Source organism: Boleophthalmus pectinirostris, unplaced genomic scaffold (genome assembly GCF_026225935.1).
Source record: "Boleophthalmus pectinirostris isolate CB_2022bp ecotype Guang Dong unplaced genomic scaffold, ASM2622593v1 HiC_scaffold_8, whole genome shotgun sequence".
Classification (NCBI taxonomy): domain Eukaryota; kingdom Metazoa; phylum Chordata; class Actinopteri; order Gobiiformes; family Gobiidae; genus Boleophthalmus; species Boleophthalmus pectinirostris.
This window is the reverse complement of record NW_026571515.1, coordinates 21,258,081-21,282,328: the sequence shown is the minus strand read 5'-3', so window position 1 is coordinate 21,282,328 and position 24,248 is coordinate 21,258,081. Positions and strand designations below refer to the sequence as shown.

Sequence of the window (24,248 nt, the reverse complement as noted above, 5' to 3'; positions counted from 1 at the left end):
AAATGTGGTATCTCCATTTTGAAGTACTTATGATTAAAGCCAGCCAGAACATTCTAGGTCAGTGGTTCTCAAACTGTGTTTTATCTGTTAATAACACAGGGAGGCAGGTACCTTTTGTGTATTCATTGACATGTCTGTTCTTTGATTTCACATGCTAATGTAAGCCTCTCTGAGCTAAACAGGATAAATAACCAGCAAGACAAATGTTACTTGGGGAAAGACTTGGACTCAGAGACAATATTACTGTTCTTACCCCACTGCTCTGGGTCCACTGCTAGCAGAAACTGTCAGTAGTAGAACAATTTGTTTACCGATTTCAGACATAATAAACCAGCAGGCAGTCTTGTGTGTTGTGGTACTATTGTTCAGATCATTTCCACAACACTACTTCTTTCATTTCTCTTTTTTAGTCAACCGTTTTTTAAAACACCTTAAATAATTTATTTAGCAGCACCTAGAAAAAATGCGATTATGATCATGATCATCATGATACAGTAATGACTGGTTAATAATGAGTTCATGTAAACTTTGGAATTCAGCATAATCATGATCAGTTTCACAAATAAATTATAATGGAACAGAAAATACAAACAGGAAATAGTAATAAGTGCATTTTTAACTCACAAGCTCATATGACTTACTCGTGTTAACTTATAGTGTAATCTATTCATCAATTCATGAAGTCATGATGAAATCATGATGAAGTCTGATTTTTGTTCCATAACATATTCATTACCTTAGCTGCCATCTGTAATTAGATTGTATTCTCAGTACGACAGTCTGCCAGCTTTGGCCTGACAAAAGAAGACCAAAGTCCGTTTAAAAAAAAAAAGGAAAAAAACAAACAAACAAAAAATAATTGTTGTGTTCTTGCTTTGTTTGTTGTCTGGAATGTTCCACAGGCATTGGGCTGCTTAACGGCTCACAGTTTGTTATATTTTAATAATAACGTACTGTGGAACATTTCAGGCAAAACTTGAATAATCTCCATGGAGACAAGCACCCACTAGAAAAGTTACGCAGTGTACCTTTAATTTGAATGCTGATCTGATATTTTGACGTCATTACGCCGGCACGTGGTTAGAGTTACGCCGTACGTGCATCGGTTCAAAGAGGAAGGAAGATGGCGGACAACAAAGGCGAGGAGGAGATGGACCCGTCCGCTAATTCGGATCCAGCGCCTACAGTACAGAAAAATGAGCTGTCGGAAATCAAAACAGAGGCTTCACCAGAACCCACCTCGAATGATAAGGACAATATTTGTACGGAGTCCAGTGAAACCACAGAACAAACGCCTCCCCCCGTTAGTGGCGGAGGAGACGCTAGCAGTGGAGCTGCTGTTACTGCGGGAGCAGACGCCGAGCGGAACGGGAGCACTAGCGGTACCACCAGCCCAACCGACACCGCTGCCGGTACCAATGCAGAGCCTGCGGAAACAGAACCTATCCCCGCCGCCGAGGAGGCTCCTGCTGGCGGACTTAGCACTGAAATGTCTCCTCCTCCTACAGCTCCAGCGGCCACGCCGGTTCCCGCTCCGATAAATTTACTGGATACGTGCGCTGTGTGTAAACAAAGTCTTCAGAACCGAGACTGTGAGCCCAAACTGCTCCCGTGTCTGCACTCGTTCTGTCTCAAGTGTATCCCGCAGCCGGACAGACAGGTCAGCGTGCAGGTGCCTGGACCACACGGACACACGGACACTCACATTGGTAAGTTGTTCACTGTTCGTTTCGTCTCACTTGTTACTCACATCTCGTTAGCTTTTCTTTTCTACGCAGTTTTCCCACCGCAGAGTCAAACTACGTTTCATCCGCAAAGACACATGGATCAAATAAAACACAAAAATTACAACATATATATAATATTTTTTCCCTATAGACCAGAGTACAGGTTCTATGCCAGATGTGGGAACCTGCATTACTCTTTGCCTCAGGTTAATTTTTTACTGCAAGTGCCAGACTTTATGGTCGTGGACCATGCCGTAGAAGCACGTGATTAATATGTAAACAAGGAGTATTAACCATATTGAAACACAGACTGAAAGAGGCCCGATTGAGGACTATAGGTTTGTGGTCAACACATTGAATAATTCAAATTAGCATATGTTACATTGAGCCAGAAACCAGGCCAGTGTTTCCCATTAATATAGGAGACCTCCCCATAGTCTTAAAAACTATCTAAGCAAAATTGGTAAAATAAATTTTATGCTTGTAGTATTATCATAAACCTATAGAAATGACAATTTTTAATCTGTAATCAGTTCTTTTTTTGTTGAGTAAACACAGTAGTATGTGACATTTATACACCAAAATATTATTTTAAATAAAATTATTCAAATATGAATCTCTTGTACCACCATAGTCTTTGTATAAACCTATGGGAAACACTGCAGATGTGTATTTGGGCTTTGCACATCAGTTGGACATAACTGTTTAGTAATTTGCGTCAGTTAACCAGGTCGCCTGAGGCCATAGTTAGGATCTACCTAATCTATTGTTGTTTTTTTTCAACGTACAACCTAACCTATCTACATAGACTGTAAACATGGTTGAGTCTATTTGAACTTCAGTTCCCTGTACATTAAGTTGATTGGTCCTTTTATGTCTTGAGTTTCCCAGAGTAAATGGATTTACCGTTCAAAGTTTTCATTCGTGGATTCTTGAATATGTGTTGTTACTACTAACTAAACAGTGCCTCACAATAAGCTGATGGTACAGTCCTGTTTGAGGTGTGTGGAAAACATCCTAGCCTTTGTGTTTAATTACAGGTAGAGTTCCAAGTCAAACAGAAGAATTGAATATTTTGATCTAGAAGATAGAACAACCAAATTATCCCAGAACACAAACTCCATCTTTTGCAACACATTCAAGTAATAACTATTGACTAGGCAGCTCATAGTGGTCACTTTGTGAATGTGAGATGTTGTGCTCTTAAGGCAGTTTGCAGTTTGCAAGACAAATTGTACTTGGGGAAGGGCGTTGAACTCAGAGACAGTGTTGTTGTTACTTCATTGCTCTGGGCACATAGCTTGCAGAAACTGTCAGTAGTTGGACCATTTGTTTACTGGTTGCAGAAATAGTAAACCAGCAAATTTGCATAATGCACATTTTGTATTGTGCGCGCACACACACGAGCACGCACACACACACACACACACACACATACACATATACAGCAGTAGTATTGGTCTAGTCCACAACAACTACTATCACCATCATTCTAGCCTTTTTATACATTTGTCTTATTAAAAGAAAACATTGTTAAGTTTGTAGTAGTAGTAGTTCAGTAGTAGCAGTAGTTCTTCCTAACTCAGGGTGTCAAAGGACTAACGGTAATCTTTTCTTTGATTACAATAGTTTGCTTTTGCAGAGCACTACAGAATAGTACTAGTTATTAACTTGTAATGGATGTTAGCAGTTGTGTTAGCCACCACACAGTGAATAACTGCTGGTCTGAAGCAAATATACAGTCAGGCAGAACTATATAAAACCTTTAGCTGGATTGGGCAAGGTCAGCTAACTCCTGAGATAAGATACAGTCTTATATGATGGAGCCCCTATGTTTGTGGTGAGTAATTTGATAAGATATAAGACAGATTTTGCTCTTATTCCAGTTTTTTTTTTTTTATAGTGCAAAAAGCCATTTCCCCCCAAAATCACTAGCTATGATTACTTGTTTGAGACAATAAGAATGTTTTTTGTCATATTTAAATTCTTTAAAAAATGGAAATGGCTTTGAAGTTTAATTTCCTGAACATACACAATACTGACTTTTAAACAATGCCATTTAACAAAAATGTTAGTGTGTGCGCTGTGCCCTAGGGCTGGCCCTGACCTGTCTCTCTCTCTCTGCTCCATCTCCTCTCACAATCCTGTCTCTCTCTCTCTCTCTCTCTCTCTCTTTCTCTTTCTGTCTACTCTGTCTCGTTCTCTCTGCTTTGTCTCGTCCAATTACAGACCAGTCTCTCTCTCTCTCTGTCTCTCTCTTCTCCATCTCCTCTCAGAGACCTGCAGCAAATCAATGTTATGCTTGAACCTTACTTGTGCATAGCCTGTGGAAGTCTTACGGATTCCAAGGGTAACCAGCGATAACTTCAGAAGTTGTCACTGGCTACACTTCCCCATGTCGTCGTGTGACCCGTGTCGTCGTGTGTCCCGTGTCGTCGTGTGACCCGTGTCGTCGTGTGACCCGTGTCGTCGTGTGACCCGTGTCGTCGTGTGACCCGTGTCGTCATGTGACCCGTGTCGTCATGGGCTGTGCTGCTGTATTGTTGAATTTAGTGATATCAGGTGAAAGGAGCAGGAAGCAGGAAGTAACAATGAAATAATGTTATGGATTTTATGTTGCTAGGAGACAGGAGAGAGATTCCAAAAGTTGTTTACATTTAAAATATATCACTCATTTCATGAATATATATTTCATGTCATGAAACGTGGCACTGCACACACCCGTCCCATTAGGATCACACCCTCCGAATTTGAGATCAGTCAGACAAGTGGTTTGAGAGTTATGTGTGGATCAGACAAATAAGAGGAGACACAGACAGATATTTCTTGCATTAACAGATAGATGTTTTTAACTTCATCATGTACATGTATAATGCATAACCTTTGAGTTATCATTGTCCTTGTGGCAGCATATGAGAATAAATGTAACTGACATGCTTGTATTCTAACTTTTCATTAAGTTTCATCTGAGGGTGCATTTTCTGAGGCAAAATGTTGTCAACTCTTCAAACTTTTGCTGGTTATAACTTACTGCCAGCATTTCAAACCTAAAACTTAAAATCTTGTTCCCAGGGCTTGGTATCTTTGCAGTTTTTTCAGAGCTGACCTTGTACCTGACTTTGAACTATAAAGCATGTCGACTTGTTTGGGAGGGCGAAAGGCTGATTTACACCAGCTCCATTTAATAATGTCGCAGTACTACAATTTCAAACTCAATTTTGATATTAATGACAGGGGCAGAGGAGGAGGGGGCAGAGGAGGAGCAACATTGCTGCGTGTCTACAGATGTACAAATGCATAATCTTTGAATACAACTATTTACTAAGGTTTTATTATGTACTTAAATATAGTATGTAGTTAATAGTTATGATTGAAAAACTGTTATTTCCAGATGCATCCTTGACTCCAGTAATTTTGTGAAAATGGCAGGCGTGTGTCTTACCTCACAGCTGTTATAAATGGGCCCTAACACAGTTTAAATGTTTTGGAGTTGTATCCTGGGACACGTTATTGCATTTAAATAACGTTAAAAAACTAAGAAATTCATTGCAGTTATTGGTATTAGACAAGCCTATGATTCATATATATTTTCTACCTTCAACTTTACTTGCATGATCTGTGGCTATCCAAAGGAGGGGTCGACAGCATGCTGCACCTTTGATTGTGAAGATGCTTATAGCAGCGTAATTTAAATGGACCTCACTGCACACCACAATTTTCCAACATAAAAATCACTTGTTTCTTTTATCAGATTGTTTTAGATCAATATTGGGATTTAAAATTAACAAAATACAACAAAATGTATCATAGATTAATGATAGCAGACAAAAATATAAAATGTCTTCTTTAAAAAAAAAACTAACAGTTGGTCTAATTGCCATATACTTAATAAAATATGAGGGAAGATGAAAAAGGTACAATACAGTAACATTAAACTTAGTCAGCATTTATTGTAGTATGAATTTAAGAAATTGTTAGTACCTGCCTACTCTAACATGAGTCATATTTTCCCAAATATAGTTTTTTTCTGTGCTGTTGGATTCAGTAAATGCCTAAATGCATTGGCCTAATACTTCAGATATAGTTTTTATGTAGGCCAGTGAGTTGGTGTGGTCATGTGGCTTCTTCAACCCACTGCTCATACAGCTGCTCTCACCACCGCCCCCACAGCTGGAGCCGGCTGTAAACCGGCTGTGTGCAGTTTGAGCCAGTCCAAACCGGTTTGAACCAGCTCAATCAAGTTTAAACCTCAGCTGGCTGGACTGAAAGAGGACTTACTGGCTTATGTAGGGAGGGGGGGGGCATATTTTTTTATTTTTTATATGTGCCCAATTAAGTGAATTAACCTTTAAAATGCTCAAAAAGCTCTAATTCCTGTACCAAGTTTTACTAAAGTAATAAAGTGAAAAGCTGTTGGCTATTTAGTTCCGCATTATGATATTCTCATAGAAAATGAGGTGATTTAATTGAATCTTCTTGAGGCAAACCAAAAAGCCCCTACAGATGGAGGTCCCATGGTGCTAGGGCTTTCTACAATTCCCTCACGAATATTATGGAAATGAGCCAAAAGTCTGCTAAAGGTCTCATATTAATAGGCTTCTGTTCGGGAAGAGAGTTCATTGTTTCCCATTGTTTTTTCATAACTGGGTTCCCCAGTTTGTCAGTTGGGGTAAAACTGGTGATCTTTGACAAAAAAAAAAGAGTAGCCAAATAATTTCAAACCGACAGTGGACAGTGCTTCACCAGTACATACTTCTACTGTGTGTGTTCCCCTTGGGCAAAACCTTGCCTGCTTTACCCAGCCGTCTCCACTGAAGCTTGAGATATTGAGGAGAATTGGAAAAGGCATATGCCTTAAGTGTAATTAACATGTCCTGAGGCCCAATCAAACACTTAACATATATTTATTTTTATACCCACATACATGCCATAGGGATGGGCATTAGATGAAATTTTCTTAGTCTATCATTGTGAGAATTAACGATCGATTTTCGATTAACATTTTTGTATTAAAATTATCATAAGTATTATTACTATTAGTAATCTGCATAAATAAACTCAAATTTAACAACATATAAACCATAACCACTAAAGCCACATCAGCCCCTTTGAGATTATAATGTGTTTAATGCAGCTTTGACATATTTGTTTACATTTTACATAAAGGACACTTTAAACTTAAAAGCACTTAAAAAAACAGCTCTTTCCTTGTGCGTTGATGCAGTTCAGCTTCTGTTAGACTCAGTGGAATATGAGTGTTCTCTCTGTGACAGAGGGATGTTGATGATGCTGATGGTGAGTCTGTTCTGTGTGTATATTCCGTTGGAGATGGTTCATGTTTTCAGAGATCATACGTGTGCAGGTTTAGCACTGCTCTTTATTTAAGTCATTTCAGTCACTTTATTTATGTTGATCAGTTTATTTTGGCTACTGTTGTGATGAAAAGACTGAAAAGTGTTTGTCTTTTGGATGCATGCACACTCAACTTCCTGTCGCACTAACCAGATACCGTATACATGCACCATAACGAAACTGGGATACTCAAAAAACTCGATCATACCCGGTGTGAGATAGTATTTTGACCCCAATTGTATATTGACCCTGGGGTCAACATACCGCTATAGTAAAGTGACTCCTATAGGATTTTGACTCCCCTTCCTTTTTTCTTTAGTAGTTACTTATATGATCATTATTTCTTATGTAATTTACTTTTATTATATATTGCTAAACATTCACTCATCTTTTAAGGAATTTTTTGATGGATAACTACTTGGTATTTGGTGTAAATGTAACGTATTGTTAAAATTGCATATACATAGCAATCTTGTCACTTTTTATATTGTATTTTACATTGTTATGGTTTTTAGTTTGCTATGTTCAGATAATCTTTAATCCTAATGTCTATTTAGGCAATGGTTTGTAAGGATAATGACCTTGAATTTAGTAATATTGTGTTATTAGCCATGTTGTTTTGATAACTAGTCTGTTGGTTTTGTGTTTGTCTGTTTTTCATGCATGGAAAAAATAACACACACATAAAAGGACTTATTTATTCAACAAATTTAAAACATACACATGTCCACACATCACACATTTGTTTTTTTATTTAAAAACATTTTGAACATACACTGACTCCCTGTTTTGTGTATCAAATCACTGTAACACCTATATGCCTTAAGTTTGCTCATCATGTTGTAGGCACGAAAATATTAACATGTTCATGTTACATTTTCATCTAATGCAGTTGTCTTTATCTTAGAGTTTACACATCATAGGCTTGGTCAAAGTGGGTGTACTGGTTGCTGAGGTAGATGGTCTTCATCGTTGGGGTCAGTCCTGGCAGCCTGGGGTCAGGGTGGTAGGTGAGCCACTTGAAAGTATCTATGCCACAGGGTGCGTAAGTGCAGATGCTAGTCTGTAGCATGGAGGCCAGGGTGAAGATCTTTTCTCTGTGGCAAAGGTGCCATTCTCCTCCATGCTGGAGGTGGGCAGGTACTTCTGCTGGTGGGCTAGGGTGACTATGATGTCACTGTGTGACAACATATAGTGAACAGTCTTGGCCCTCAAAAATTTGTGTTCTGACTGAGCCCCAGTCAAAAAACACAAGCTGCCCTAAAAACAGTTCCCATCCCCACGCACACAGTGTCTTACACTGGGTGGTTGAAATATTGGAACGTTGTTCCTTGTCTCTCGTTGGATGAGCGGTTTGGGGATCTTGTGGTGAAGTGCAGCAGCATGGTCTGCCTGCCATGCTGAGTCAACGGGTATAAAGTCCATGAACTCAACAGGGTCCACAGTAGAGATGCGCGGATGGGCTATTTTTTCATCCGCAACCGTGACACAAAACTCATCATCCGCCCGCTGTCCATTTTGCACCTAAGGTTTTCAAAACCGCACCCGCCCGCCATCCGCCGATTGATTTTAGATTTTAGAACAATCATACAGCAAACAAACTAAGGAGCCTCGATAAAAATGCAAACTATAGCTCATTCATTCCAAAATTTGCTCAGCGTGTATGTTCGCATGCTTAATTGTCCGTAACAACCCCAAACTTACCTGGTTTTCTTGCGCAGCTAATTAACTGACAACGTTTTCCGACTAGGCTATTTTTGAACCTTCTTGCCTTCGTGTTGGATGTTGTTACATTCTGAACATTCTGAGATTGCCCGATGTTATTTCAAAGTCATAGCCTCACTCCATCGGTCTTTCTTTAAGTTTTAAATACCCCGAGTGGCAGTCTACGCTATAATGTCTGCGTGTTTTAAAATATATCTGATATCAAAAAATAAAAAATGCATAACTAAATAAATATGGCCCTATAGCCACTTACGTGTTGGCAAACAGCTGAAATAAATTAGAAATAATAAAATAAACTGCATATAATATGTGCCTCGTAAACCTTAGGCTATCAATAACCCGACACAACCTTAACCTTCAGAACATAAACACGAGGTCAAATGGGCTGATTAAGGATATGACGTACACTTCATACTACAAGCATAGACAATGAGACTCGTCTTTTCAGATGTAGGTAACAATACTAACAATAACTTTTTTTTTTTTTTTTCAGTAGTTAAACCGCCACCCGCCCGAATTTAATTAAAATATAATTTTTCGTCACGTCATCCACCCGACCCGCGGATTAACCGCAATCCGCGCATCTCTAGTCCACAGTCGTCTCCACTTCTGAGTCATGGGTTGGAGAGGTGGGCTGAGGTGACGAGGTGGGCTGAGGAGGAGACTTGGAGGGTGAATTGGTTGACTTGGTTGACTTGCTGCGAGGCTTGCGTTGAGGCTTGGTAGGAGGTGGGCTGGTGGCTGAAGATGAGCTGGGTGCTGGCGTTGAAGCTGGGGAAGGAGGGTTCCTGGAGGGTGAAGCAGGTGTGTTGTCGCGGGAGATGTAGGGCTTGAGGCGTTTGATGTTCACTTTCTGCTTGATGCTGTTCAGTTTGTAGACACCTTTTTTCAGTGTTGCTGTGATGGTGTGTGGGCCAGTAACGCAAGGCTCCAGCTTGCCACCACACCTGTTGACGTTGCGCCTATTCTTCAGAAGAATTTTGTCACCAACTTTGAAGAGGGGGGTCTTGTGGGCTTTATCGAAGTATTATTTCTGCTTAGCCTGTGCCTTTGTGATGTTGACCTTGGAGGTCTCTGTGGCGTCAAAGACTTTAACCAAGGACTGGATGCACTGCTCAAGTTGATCCTGAAAGGCAGGTTCTGGACTGTCTGTGTCGCCTATTGGGATGTCGAACTCCACAGAGAGCTTGGGCTTGCGACTGTACACAAGGAAAAAGGGGCTGTGCTTGCTAGACTTTTGTTGTGTTGCACAGTAAGCAAGGAGGACAGGGGCGAGGTGACGATCCCAGTCAGTTTGGTGCTCGTTGGTGTATTTGATGAGAGAGTTACACAGTGTCTGGTTGTACCTCTCAGTCTGTCCATTACTGAAAATACACATACACGCTACGCACAGGAACCTACATTCAGTTTGTCGAAATGAACGTTGATCGATGAAATTTTTTATGATCAATTATCGATTAGTTGACTAGTCATGTCCATCCCTAATATCCACAAACATGAAAGTGCTTTGCAAATAGTCTTTTGTCCATTATGTCAAAAAAACACCACATTGCAAGAGCTGCTCCCTCAGACTAGAGCACCGAGCTTCCAGAGGCAACTGAGAAACTTTTCAGACTCTGACTGCTGTGGGCAGAGCAACACAGACTGTACAATATAAATTTTAAATGTAAAACATATTTTATTGTCTTTTGTTGATTTTAATGTTGTAAATTCTGTTGAAATTAATTTTTAGCTGCAAGTGTGAATTAAATAAATCACATCATACTGTATCTACAAAGAAAATCTACCTAAACTGCTGAAATATCAGAATACCAACTATGCTTACTGTCAGCTTTGGTTCTGAGATTTTTATCGTGTTGCATTGAATGAAAGTGCAGCAGCTTTTCATAATGCAAATTTGTCTTTCATTTGATTAGCATTTGTGATCAGTGTCTGAAACTTCATGTGTAGCCGGTAGTGTTGAACAGGCCATCTCGCCCTGTCACAAGAGTCAGTAGAAGCCAGGGAGAAGTTGTACAGGCGCTGAATGTGCAGACCCTAGTTGGTTATTGAATGATCATTATGCTACTGTTTAGTGAATAATTCTTTAAATTTGATTAGCCAGTTACTGGATACATATTGGATGTTGTTATTAACTCGTATATGTTTCCTTTTCTCTTTCTAGTCAACGTCATGCGCTGTTCAGTGTGCCTCCAGGATTACAAACAACTGGACATCATTGACAACTACTTTGTCAAAGACACGTCTGATGCCACTAGCTCGTCTGATGAAAAGTCCGCACAGGTTTGTCACATGATCTACAGATCTCCATGTTTGACATATTATGTGTTAATAATTTGCCTGTGGCTATTTGAATTACTTACTTTAACTTTCTTTGTGTCACTTTAATAAGGTTGCATTAGGAACCTTAAGCAGAACATATTTCAGTTTAAGCTCTCTAATGTATCTTATAATTATTGTATATATTTGCAGGTATGCTTGGATTCAGCTAACTACACTAAGTACCCTACTTATTCCCCTGGCGGAGCAGTCTCCAAAATATACAAAAAGCCAAGATGTGTTTGTTGTAAAAAAAAATAAAAATAAAAACTACTACTTGTAAGGAGGACTATAATAATTTAAATAAATACAAATTATTGCAGCACATGGAGAAGTGGTTGCTATTACGCACTATGGGGTTATTAACTCCTAAGACATAACATACTAAGTTTTTTAAAAGTTTCAGTTTCATTTTTGATGCTCTTATTCCCTCCTCCCTTTGGTCGCAGTGCTAAGTCACTCCCCTTTCAGCACGCTATCACATTACAATTGGTGTGCATTGCGCTAATGAAACTACTGCATATTGCATCAGGTTTGTAAAGTTGGAGTGTATTGTTTTGTTTTATGCTTTCATGAAAATTGTCATGTGGGAGCATGAGGCTTGTGGATTTTGGATAGGATGCTAACCAGAGGGTTTGAATTGAACTGGGCCCAGAAGCGATCACTAGATTACTGAGAAATGCATAGATGACATATAAAACCTCTTCTGGCATATTTTTGTTGAGGGAACAACCTTATAACATGGCAGAAGGCTCCAAAAAGTAGATTTTGCGTAAGACTCCCTCTTTAATGTGTGTTCCATAGGAAGTCAAGTCTGAGCCCCCAAACAATATTTGGAGTCCACACATATCTTTAATTTGAATTCATTGAAGTCTCCAACATGAATCCATGAGTGCTATCCACAGTGGGTTTTAAAAATGTTATATGTATAACTGTATAATTTATATTATGCCAAATCATCTGATTTAATTGACTTTTTGTACAGTTTTCAAGCAATCATTTCATGTAGTTTAATTCTGGTTCAGGTGTGCACGAGTTGTGAGGACAATGCAGGAACAATAGGCTTCTGTGTGGAGTGGTGAGTGGCTGTGTAAGACCTGTGTCGAGGCCCATCAGAGGGTGAAGATCACAAAAGACCACACCATTCGCACCAAAGAGGACGCTAACACAGGTACTCTTTTGTCTTGTCTGCTTTTGAAAGGCTGGACTTGAGATATGTTTAAGTATTATAACTGCAGAGTACCTGCTGAATAATGGTAATAATCAGAACAGACAGACTTGTGCTTATAGCCTGTTGCCATGGTAACAGCAGTGCTATGAGGATCTACATTTTCCTCCTCATAAAAGTATGTGCTGCTCAGTCTGTGATTTGCTGTAGTCCATATGGTGCACGACTATGGAGGAGCCATTGTGGACGAAGTCAAACTTTTAGTAAATGAGTAGGTAGGTAATTAGTAAGTAATGAAGAGAAAATGTAATCGTTAGACTCTGTCTATATTGAGATAAATTGTGTTACAAAACTCTGTTCTTAGAGACAAAGAATTAGTAGATGTAATTATCTTGTTCATATTCTGGACGGTTCTGAAGATGGCTTGCAGCTAGCAGCCTAAACACATATATATATATATATATATATATATATATATAAACATATTCACAGTGTTTTGTGAACATAAAAAGATGGCATGATGAACATTTTTGGAATGGATCGCATTTTGTACATTTTGGATCACATTGGTAAATTCAGGGGGTGTAGATGTGTTGCCATGGTCTTGGGGCAAATCTAATATACCTGTCAGTAACCAATCAGAACGCCAAAGTTCAAACATAAAGAGGAGAAAAGTCCACAGTGCCAAGAAAAGACACAGAATAAAGCCGAGTCTATAGTGTTGGACCCCACGGGTGGGCTTACTGATATGTTTTAGTGATGTTTTAATGTGGTGATGAGCCAAGAATGATTTTCTCCCTTGGTAGACAATATATATTGTATTGTATTATAGTATTTTGTGTGTCTTCTTTTGTCTTTATTCATTTTCAATGTACAATTACAACATCACTGTTGTTCCTTCTCTATGTGTACAGAGTCTGTGGGAACATCAGGGCAGAGACCAGTGTTCTGTCCCATCCACAAACAAGAGCACCTGAAGCTGTTCTGTGAGACATGTGACACTCTCACGTGTCGAGACTGTCAGCTGCTGGAGCACAAGGAGCACAGGTACAGCCCCCTCACTGCAGAGACAATACCACAACAAATGCATCTTTATTAGGAGGCTTTCTGTGGTTCACACACTCACTTAAGTGTTTATGAATTGTTTAGAAGAAATATTTGATTGTTATGATTTTATAACCACACACTAAATCAGAAAGTAATGAATCTCATATATTTTAATTGGGGATGCAGCAATACCACTTTAGGTGCGAGTACTTCATTTTGAGTACTTGCTGATACTGAGTACCTATACAAGGCATTATTTTACAGGGGTCCTATTATAGTGATGAATCTAATGAATTTATTATTATTATGGTTATTTAAAATGCAAGTAACTTATACTTATTTGAGGGGTGGTATTAAAATTTTACTAAAAACTCTATAGTTGTGTGTAAATCCAATACTATGTCAAAGCACCTTTAGTATTTGATACTTTGATATGCATGAGGTGCAGGCAGTAACTGGGTTTGTGCGTGTCTAAATTGATCAAACTGAACAAAAAATGTCTGTGTTCAGACTTGCAGGCTTTACTACTGAATTTAACTTTTAATAATATCCAATCCAGCTACTACTATTTCCAATACTACTGCCACTACTGCCTACTACTACAACTACTACTACTACTTATACTATTATCAACATTAGGAATTAAACTACACACGCACAAATCAAACTACACATGGATCCAATAACGTACGCACAAATCAAATTACACGCACACAAATCTAATTACGTACACACAAATCCAGTTACACACCCACGTATCCAGTTATGCACGCACAAAACAAGTTACACATGCACAAATTCAGTAACACACACATCTGATTACAGACAAATGAAATTACAGGTTCTTGATATCGGCACCACACTGATGAGTATGAGAGATCCTGGGATTGATCCTATACCCAATACTGGGATCAGTGTATCCCTCATTTTTATTTTATTTTTATTTTTTTTTTAAGATGTGTGTACTATTCCAGTAACTCCTCTATATTCTAACTTTAGGTACCAGTTTCTGGAGGAGGCCTTCCTGAATCAGAAGGGGATGATCGAAGCCACAATGGCCAAGCTTCAAGAAAAAAAGAACTTTGTCCATTTCACCGTGTCTCAGGTGCAAAGCAGGTATGAGTTTCTGTTCAATTGCACATCATGCTGTTTTTACTAGAGTGGTTTTACACTTTTTCCATGGTGCCTGCCTTTTAAGATGAGTTTTATTGTCTAATTCATCCAGGTTGAAAGAGCTTAATGAGACACACAAGAAGGTGGAGCATGAGATTAAAATTGCAGTGTTTACTCTGATAAATGAGATCAATAAGAAGGGGAAGTCCCTACTGCAGCAGTTAGAGGTAAGATATCCGTCTTATTTAGCCACAACTCTGCTCATTAGAGCTACTATTCTGTACTGTGTTCTGTGTAGGGTTTTTTTTCACTAGGTATAGTAAGGCCTAGCAACAAATTTGAAGATATATTGCAACAATATTGAAACTATTTTATACCATATCATAAGAAGGCATGCGATGCAGTAAATAGCTGGATGAAACAATAATTAGCCACAAAAGTCACTTATTGTACCCTCTACAGCTCAAATCTTATGCTATTACATAAAATGGCAATAATCTCCCCACGATTGCAAATAAATTGCACACACAATAAATATTGAGCCCCAAAATATATTGTTCCAACTTTCATATATGTGAAATTGATATAGTAATTATCGTGATATGATATATGATATCACGATGTCATGATTGTGATAGCTCTAGGTTTAATTATTTTAGATTCGGCAGTACATTTTATTTTCATTTTTTGTGGGCCCTGAGATATGTTTTCTGAGATGTAAAATGAGAGTGTATTTCAGGGTTTGACCAAAGAGCGCAGCTTGCGTCTAGCAGCTATGCACAAGGACACCACTCAGCTGGCCCATCAGATCCACCATGTGCTAAACTTCTGTCACTGGGCCATCACCACGGGCAGCAGCACTGCTCTGCTCTACAGCAAGAGACTGGTATGAGACCCACTTCAACAGTTCTGTTACCTTGTGGTTAAAGTTTAGTTCATCCCATTTACTAGAGCACTAAAGCTGATTTAATTCTGTTTGATTAGATTTTGTTCCAGCTTCGCCAGCTTTTTAAGGCCAGGGTAGAACCCCCACCTCAGTCCAATGGAGTGGTACGTTTCTTCTGTGACCCTACGTTCTGGGCCAAAAATGTTGTGAATCTAGGTGAGTGAACTTGTTATAATGAATTAATAGATACATTTTTCAGGTCATCATGTAGCTATTTATTGCAATTGCTTCTTTTCTGTCTGTAGGTAATCTGGTCATTGAGAAGCCACCGCCTGTGACACAGCCTCAGAACGTTGTGGTGGGTGGCGGCCCTCCTCTTCCTCCAGGGCAGGTGCATCCAGGCAAACACCCAGGTCAAATAAACCTGGCCCAGCTCAGACTGCAGCACATGCAGCAGGCCGCCTTCGCCCAGAAACAACAACATCAGCAGCAACAACAGCAGATGCAACAGATGAGACTGGCCTCACAAATGTCCCAGCCGCATCCCCGGCCAGGAGGTCCTTCTATGGTACAACAGGTAGCACAATCCAACTCTAACAGTTTCTCCTCATTTTTCCTCAAGCTGCATTCATTTTAAATGGTGATATATACCAGTTAATCATTAAAAAAATCTTTTGAATAAAAAATATTAAGATCTAATTAAATGTATGTATTGAAACAGAATGAAATGTAACCAATTTTGGAATTTGGAAAGAATCTTTATTATTTATTTTTGCCTGACTTAAACATGTGATCCCCTGCACATCTGTGATATTCACATGCTGGAGGCTTTGGGCGCGTGTACAGTTGAGGATCGTCTTTTTCCAACAATGAAACTAAAAGATGGACCTTCAATGCACGGTCTACTCCCAAAGCATTAGATTGCGGGCCTCTCTTTATAATATCTGGAAAAAATCAGTTTTTGCCACCATTCATTTTAGTTGCTAATGTAAACAAACATGCAATAACTGCCCCACTGGTTAGTATTAAATCTGTTTTTAGGTCTTCACTATCACTTCTTAGCCCTCTCTGTGAATAAATATGAATGTACTTTTTCACAGAATGATATACTGTTAGTTTGTTTACCAGCGCAATATGCCCTTCATATACACACATTTTGTGACTGAGAGCAAGAATAAAGAAACCACGTTGCACATGACCAATGTATTATGATTGTTATTATGAACAGATTAGATGTAGATACCCTGTTCTATTTATTGAATACAATGTATTCTGTTTTGCAGTACTAACCATATTTCCTCATGTCTTTGTCTTGTGTGCAGCCTCCTCGGCTCATCAGTATGCAGCAGCTTCCTCGAGGGCCCGGGGGTATGAACGGTGCCGCGGGGCCCCCCATGTTCCCTTCCTCCGCTCACCACATGCGCCTGCCAGGGCCCTCCCAGGGCCGCATGCCTGCAGCACCGCCCAGACACAACGGACAGCCTTATCCTCAGATGATGCAGGCTCAGCTCCAGAGACAGGTGGGTTTACCCGCAGTCCTTTTCAATAATACAACAGAGTTTTTCAACATGTATTGCAGTGCAGGCACTCTTCACTTCATGCTGCAGATATTGCTTTACTGCATCTCACAGCTGTAGCAAGCTTTTTTTTTAACACATGAAAATTAAGATCTGAAGTTGTCCCAAAAGTGTTTGGATTTGTAATTCTATAATTCTCTCTGTTTTAGTGATGTTTTTTTTTTTTATTGTCCAGTACAAAAGTAATCATAGACACTTTCTGCTGTTATCTCTACCAAAGATTAGATTTCTAAGTTTAACTTGATACATTATAAATTGTGCCCCCATTTTTAATACAAACCAGAACTGCTGACTTAATAAAAATCTTAATTTTGAAACTGTGTAGGAGGAAATTACACATTACACATGTTTTGTACAGAGTTTCTTGGAAGAACCTCCAGTGTCCTTTTTTATCCTGCCTAGTGTGGTGCATGAATGTACAGCATGACAGTTTTGAGGATTTCAAAGCCAACAGTTCAATGTCCTCATTGCTGACTTACTAATTGGGTGGTGGTTGAATAATGTGTTGAATAAAATCTTGCTTTGTCTCAAATGTTGAATTCACTGAAAATTTGAATCTCCCTGAATAAATGTTGGTGCCTTATGCTTTTTTATAAAATATGTTGACTGGCATCTGATCTTTATACTTTTGGATAAATTCCTACTTTATCCAAGTTCACTTACCCCTAAAGCTTTTTTATGTATATAAACCCTGACCACTTTTAAGTGCTGAGTTGATGTTTGCAAAAGCCAGGCTGAGAGAAGCCACTACATATAGCCCCTCTTTGTTTGTGTCCAGATGTCTTTAGAATCTGAGCTGAGCCACCAAAGGTTTCGTTTCTTACTACAATCAGGGGTTTGGCACTTTTTCATATTTTATCATCTGTGTTTTGTGCAGCATGTGTAGTGTTACTGACATGCATGACTGTACCACTTGAACTTAAAAACGCTTCATCTCCCCTGTCACAACTCGTGCTCATGCCTTCTTTGTTTGACCGTTTGACTTCCTACGACTCTGTCCTCATCGAGTCTGTTGTCTCTCTGCACAGCACTCAAACCCAGGCCACGCGGGCCCCTTTCCTGTAGCCTCCCTCCATAACGCTAACCCCACCAGTCCAACCAGCGCCAGTATGGCAGGAGCACACGCGCACCGCGGCCCCACCAGCCCCATCCTGGGACCCATCGAGCTCATCCCTTCTGTTACCAACCCAGAGAACCTGCCCTGTCTGCCCGAGATCCCACCCATACAGGTTCGACTTTGTGCAAGTCTGCATGGGTTCTGCACCTGCTGATAACAAAAAGCAGTCTATTTAAAGAAATGGCTAAAGGTTTTAGTCCATAGCTAATGTTTCTTTAGTCCACTGCTTAGTCTGAAGTATTTTTTGATACAATGATGAGTTTTATATTTGTGCCCTCTGTTTGACCAATGGTTTGTAATTACATGCAACACATTGTATATAATTAGATTATATGCATTTATATACTTAGCAGCCCCATTATTTGAGCAGGATTTATGAATTGTTGATCATCTACACAGTTGTCTGATGAAGTAAAGCCAAGTACATTGTTAATGATTATATATTGACTGTCTAAGCACTAATTCTGCTAACATTCACTGTTGTCTGTTCAGCTTGAGGATGCAGGTTCCAGTAGCCTGGGGCACCTCCTTTCTCGGTATATCCAAATCAGCACTCACCAAGGCCCATTGGACCTGAACACGTCACCAGGGTTATCCACACATTCCCCGGGATCATCAGGTAAAATTTTACAATTTACATTTTACAGATTTAGCCTGAACCCATACTGTCACCTCGGGCAAGGCTCTTGACCCATTTATTAGTTATCATTACCATTAGCTACCTTTAGTAGATCTGAAGGGGCCAGTCTGTCCCAGTTGATCAGTGGATAGAGAAGAGTGTGCTTGAGGAGTGAATGAATAATAAACAAAATCCTAAATAGACTTTATAGTGCCATTTGATTATAAAAAATGTTTGAATTAGCTTGCACCACACACTTTATATAGAGGATATCATGCAAAATCTTTTTTTAAGCTTTCTATCATGTTATAACATTCCCTAATCAAAAAGATGCTTGAAGAGGTTTTAGATGTGATCAATGCAAGTATTTTATCAATATCTCTCGTACAGCATTCAAAGTCCTCCTTGTGGTAAGATTTTGTGCAGTGCTCGGCCCACAAGCCTACATCAGCCAAATTCTCCATAAATATACAAAAGCATGCTACAAATCTGCACAGCAACTTGACAAATCTGATACAATGTGCAGTAGTTCCATTAGCAGGATGCACACTGATTGTGTTGTGATAGTGCTAAGGAGGAGAGTGAAAAAGGGAGCGGGGACTCAAAGCGTCGAAAACAAAAGTGAAACTTATAAAACATGTTAATTTGGCGAATATAGCATTTTCAAAACAATTAAAAGTAACATGGTGATCTAAATATGTTATATGTTAGCAGCTAATGCCCCATTTAAGTAAAATATACTCTCTTTAACTTTTAATGACACTTTTTCTCTTTTAGACATGCTTTGTAACCATTTTTTTTTTCTATTATCAGGGGTGTCCAATGCCCACACACCAGCGCGGCCTTCCAGTACATCCAGCACAGGCAGCAGGGGCAGGTTTGTTATTGAAAAAGTAAATTGACTTTGAGCATTTGGCAGCAGAACCTGTCGATTAATTTGATGGTGTGATTAGCTGTAGCTCATCTGGGAGAGCGGCAGGCAGCACAGCGGTGGAACAGGTTCGTGTAAAACAGGAGCCTGGCACAGAAGACTACACGTGTACCACTTCTCTTAAGATGGAGAGGGGCAAAGATGGAAGGAGTGCTTGCATGGTATGACTCCGTTTTTCACGGTTGACAAATTTTTCTAATGTGCTATAATGCTGTTTTCTCATCAAAAGCATATCCAGAGTTGTGCTCAAATTCACGTATTTAACACACAAATTCTGAATATTTAGGCTTTTCTTCTCACAAACAGAAAACACTGTTTCACCTTGTGATGTCATGTGGCATTACAGGAAGTGCCCCAATGTCCATACCTTCACTAGAATCATTTCGTTGGTTAAAAGGTAGTTGTTAATACTACCACTTCATGACATTACAAGGTGGAACAGAACATTTTGAGCTTTGCTGATGTAGACAGAATAATACTAGTAATACTGTACTCAGACCTGTGTGAGTGAGACAAAACAGAACTCCTGGAATGTTTTTTGATGAGTAAATAAGATTCTAACATGTCGTAAAGAGACAATTGCAGGTAATATACAAATTTTAATGTTTTTACTTATAATTTGTGTTTTTGTTTCAGATGAGCAGCGCTGAGGACAGCAGTCATCCTGTGTTATCCTCTGTGTCCGCGGGCCAGGATGCTCTTAGGACTCTGGATGAGCTGATAAAACAAGAGTCACAGTCCCAAATGTGTTCAGGCCTCAATGGTTCCACATCCCTCTCCTCCACTTTGACCACTACCTCATCGTCCAGCAGCACACCCCTCACCAATGGCAGCACTGACAAAAGGCCAGAGGGTGGGGCTTCAGCTGCCCATCAGGGTTCAAAGGAGGATGACCCCAATGAAGACTGGTGTGCTGTGTGCATCAATGGAGGAGACCTAATCTGCTGCGACCGCTGTCCCAAAGTGTTCCACATGAGATGCCACGTACCCACCATTAAAATCTTCCCTAAGTAAGACAGGCTTAGATTGTGGCTAATTCTTAAAAGGCAGATGATGCCTCTTATTACAGTTTTAGGATTTTAAAATTGTGGTACTGGGTGTTAGTTTATACATTAAATTACACTTTTAAACTGTATAAAGGTGCATTTACTTTTATACCATAATGCAAATTCTATTCTTTAGAAAACAAGTTATTCAATCCTTGAACTTGGATATGTATTGAATGTAGATGGAGAGAGATGTCTTAAAATGAGTACTCCATTTATTCATTTTGATATTTAATATAATAATGGACAGACATTTTGCTTTAGATTATTTCACTGATGATTTGATAGCCTGGTCTTAAAACTTTTTTTTCTTTGTTTGTTTTAGGGGGGACTTCCTGTGTACATTTTGCCGGAGTTTATCAAACCCAGAGATCCAGTACTGTGATGAGAACCGCAAACAGAAGGGGGAGCCAGCCCTTAGTCCTGAGGACCAACGGGTCAGTGTCTCCAGCAGGACAGCTCTATAAGCTATAGACTATAGACCACTAAATCTCTCTCTTCTGTCTGCAGAGATGTGAACGCCTTCTGCTCTACATCTTCTGTCATGAGCTCAGCGTAGGCTTCAGGGAGCCAGTCTCTTCTTCAGTAAGTATCAAAAGGGCTTCACCATAAAGGACTGCTTGCATATGTGAGCTTTTGTAATGTTGGGGGTTGTCACTAAAATGATTTTATTTGTTTAGTGATTTATAGAAAATGTTTGATTGCTTGTTGCAGGTACCAAATTACTACAAGATAATAAAACAGCCCATGGACCTGAAGAAGGTAAAGAAGAGGCTGCAAGGGCGGAGCTCCCAGTTTTACCAGTCCACACAGGACTTTGTGTCGGACATGAGGCTCATCTTTAAGAACTGTGCACAGTACAATGAGGTGAGCAGCATGACTCCGCCACTGACTCTGGGGAATGGCACCATTGTGTGTGTGTGCATGTCTATAGGGTCCATACTGCATCCTGTTCTAATGAACTACAGTCAATGATTGTAAAATGCTATTTTACCAAATACATTTTACCTAAACCGAGTGTAATCGTGGAATGTCACATTATCAGTCAGTATTTTTATGGCACATTTACATAGTAAGGGTGGGATTTGTACAGCTTCCTCAGTGTAGAGACTGGTATATTTCAACTGGCATTACCGGGAGTTCTGTGGGTCTTGCCAAACAGAATACAGTCGAATGCATGGGTAGAGTGTGATGTCCGTGAAAGGTGCCGTATTGACTTGGCCTGCTGCTCTGCTCAGGGGAGCAGCTCTTTACTAACACCAGTTTCTCGGTCTTTGATCTTTTGGTCTCACTGTGTCCTGTAGACACTGCCTGCACTCTGTGTGAACCCTTTTCACATTTCACATCTCAATAAGGTTTTCGTGGTTAGCCAGTTGCCACTGTCATTTAGGAACCGTATTTGGGGCAGTATTTTCTGTATGTGTGAATATGTGTGTGTGATGTTACATGTACAAAGTTGGTGAAAAGATTTGATGAGTCTTTTGATCACACTTCATAATCACTCTCAGGTGAAATGATGCAATTAACAGCAAGGTGTGGCTGTTTAACACCAGTATACAATACTGATATCAGTGACCACTAATTCAGCAGTTAAGGCTGTCGTAGTCCTTGAAGTGAAAATGACATGCTTATCACTGTGGTTTAGGAAATCTTTGGTTTGTACACAAAAATTACAGAAGAACAAGGCAATGTGTGTGAAGCTGCCAATATGTCATGTCGTGTTTGCCTTAGGATGTGACCTGTGTTGTGTTTACAAATGCAGTTTCATATTACTTAACCATGCATATACTCTAAAGTCTATACTGTTTATCACAATTTTTATTTTCAGAAACAATACTGGTGGTAGTTTAGACAGTAGAGTAAAAATATATTTTAAGGCTAACATCATGTAGTGCACCAAATACAATATATGTTAAGCAGCCCATTGTGAAGTCTTGCTGTTGGTTTCAGAAGTAACCACTTAGCGCTGCTCTCCAGCAATCAGCAGAATCCTCCTCTGTTCTTATGTGACCTGTATTGACATTTTCTCTTGCCCCTTCTGCTTCACTTGTAATGTTATTGCCCCTCTTCAGATGTCTCGAATAATCCAGGTTTATGATGAGAAGAAACAGATTAATAACAAGGTAAGAGCTTCAGTGTCTGGAGCACAGGCGCCCTGTCCACTCCCACCAAGGTTCTATGAAGTCATAGTTCAATGATAATGTAAGATAATGAGCCAGGCCTCTTTGTGTTAAGTATTCATGTTGTCAGGTTTTAGAAGGTGGCTCACATGGTTTAGGTCCCACTAATCTTATCATATGGATTTGTGTCCTGCTACAGTCTAAATCTATCAATGCAAATTCCTTCCATCAAACCATGTTGACTAATTTAGGGGTGCTAGATTTGAGTGTTTTCAAATATATAATTGGCACACTAAATTATATTTTGTCCTGATCCATCATAGATAAGACAAAAAAAAAATCACTATTGTCTTTTAGCTTTTCTTTTATTTGTATTCAGTATTCAGACACACACATAGTTTTCAAACAATAAAAGTCATCTGTTATGTGTTCTTAGTAAGAGCCTGTCTAGTGTGAAGTGGTAATTAGGATTCCTTCATGAAGCCTCAGTGGGATGGGCAGCTGATGTCTCTGTACAGGAGTAAAGGTTAGACGGAGGATCTCCTGCATCAGAGTTCTCTTAACCAGCTCTAATTTGTCTCCTCATTCTCCTCTTCCTCCCCCCTGACCTTCACTTCCTGCCCCCTCCACACCCCAATCTGCTCTATACCCCCTTTCTCCCTCAGGTGGGATCAGAGATGGCCATCTCCGGCAAAGCAGTGAGTCTGTACTTTGAGGAGAAGTTACTGGAGCTATTCCCAGGACAGACTTTCCCTGATAATCCTGAACCGGAAACTGGTGAGGAATCACAAAACCAAGAAGATTCAGAGGACTCTGAGGACGACTTTGTACAACCCAGAAGGAAACGATTAAAAACGGACGAGAAACTGGTCCACATAAAGTGAGGAGCACACCAGTATCTGTCTTCCCCCCCCCATGTTGGAGATTAACAGATACAATGTGGTCTAAAAACAGTTTTAATTCATATCTCCTCCAAACTTCAACTCTGCTTTAACGTGAACTTTTGAGGACATGCAAACAAAAGCTGCAGTCATTCTTCAAATCACTGTACAGAAAACCTGAAAGGACTACTCTTTGACACATTAAGTTATGAAACAATTCTGTATTATTTTTTATTCATTTTCATTTGTATATTACTTGTGACATTTGCCTTATCAAAAAGATCTTAAATTCTTTGTTTCCAGAATCATATGTGTACCACAAATTACCAGAAGTATTTGTATGACTGTGTGGAACCATAATGTAAATAAGAGAATCTAGATCTTGAAGGTATCTCAATAGATGTGTGAATGCATCAATAAAACTTGTTGAAATACTGGTATTGGCATATTGAGTTGGTAGTGTTATCAAAAATTTTGTTATTTACTATACATGTTTTTGCCCATAATATTTCCATGCAGGCGTGTCACCTCGAAGTTACCACAGAAAAAGACCTTTAAAACTTTGGAACATTCTCCATGGAAATAGATATATTATATGCTATGAATTTTTGAACATCACC

At 39.5% G+C, this 24,248-nt stretch overlaps 1 protein-coding gene across 1 annotated transcript; it reads left to right on the top strand.

The window, feature by feature from the left end:
• Positions 1-1,086: 1,086 nt before the first annotated feature.
• On the top strand, positions 1,087-24,068 carry trim33 (tripartite motif containing 33). The gene is given in 21 exon segments (XM_020922358.2): positions 1,087-1,709; positions 10,969-11,087; positions 12,149-12,198; positions 12,200-12,294; positions 13,206-13,338; positions 14,338-14,454; positions 14,564-14,678; positions 15,191-15,337; positions 15,436-15,553; positions 15,643-15,914; positions 16,660-16,857; positions 17,943-18,143; positions 18,524-18,650; positions 19,464-19,527; positions 19,604-19,742; positions 20,218-20,591; positions 20,953-21,064; positions 21,138-21,212; positions 21,342-21,494; positions 22,700-22,750; positions 23,413-24,068. Coding segments are annotated over 21 exon segments (3,465 nt in total). The 5' UTR covers positions 1,087-1,123; the 3' UTR covers positions 23,632-24,068.
• Positions 24,069-24,248: the final 180 nt, after the last annotated feature.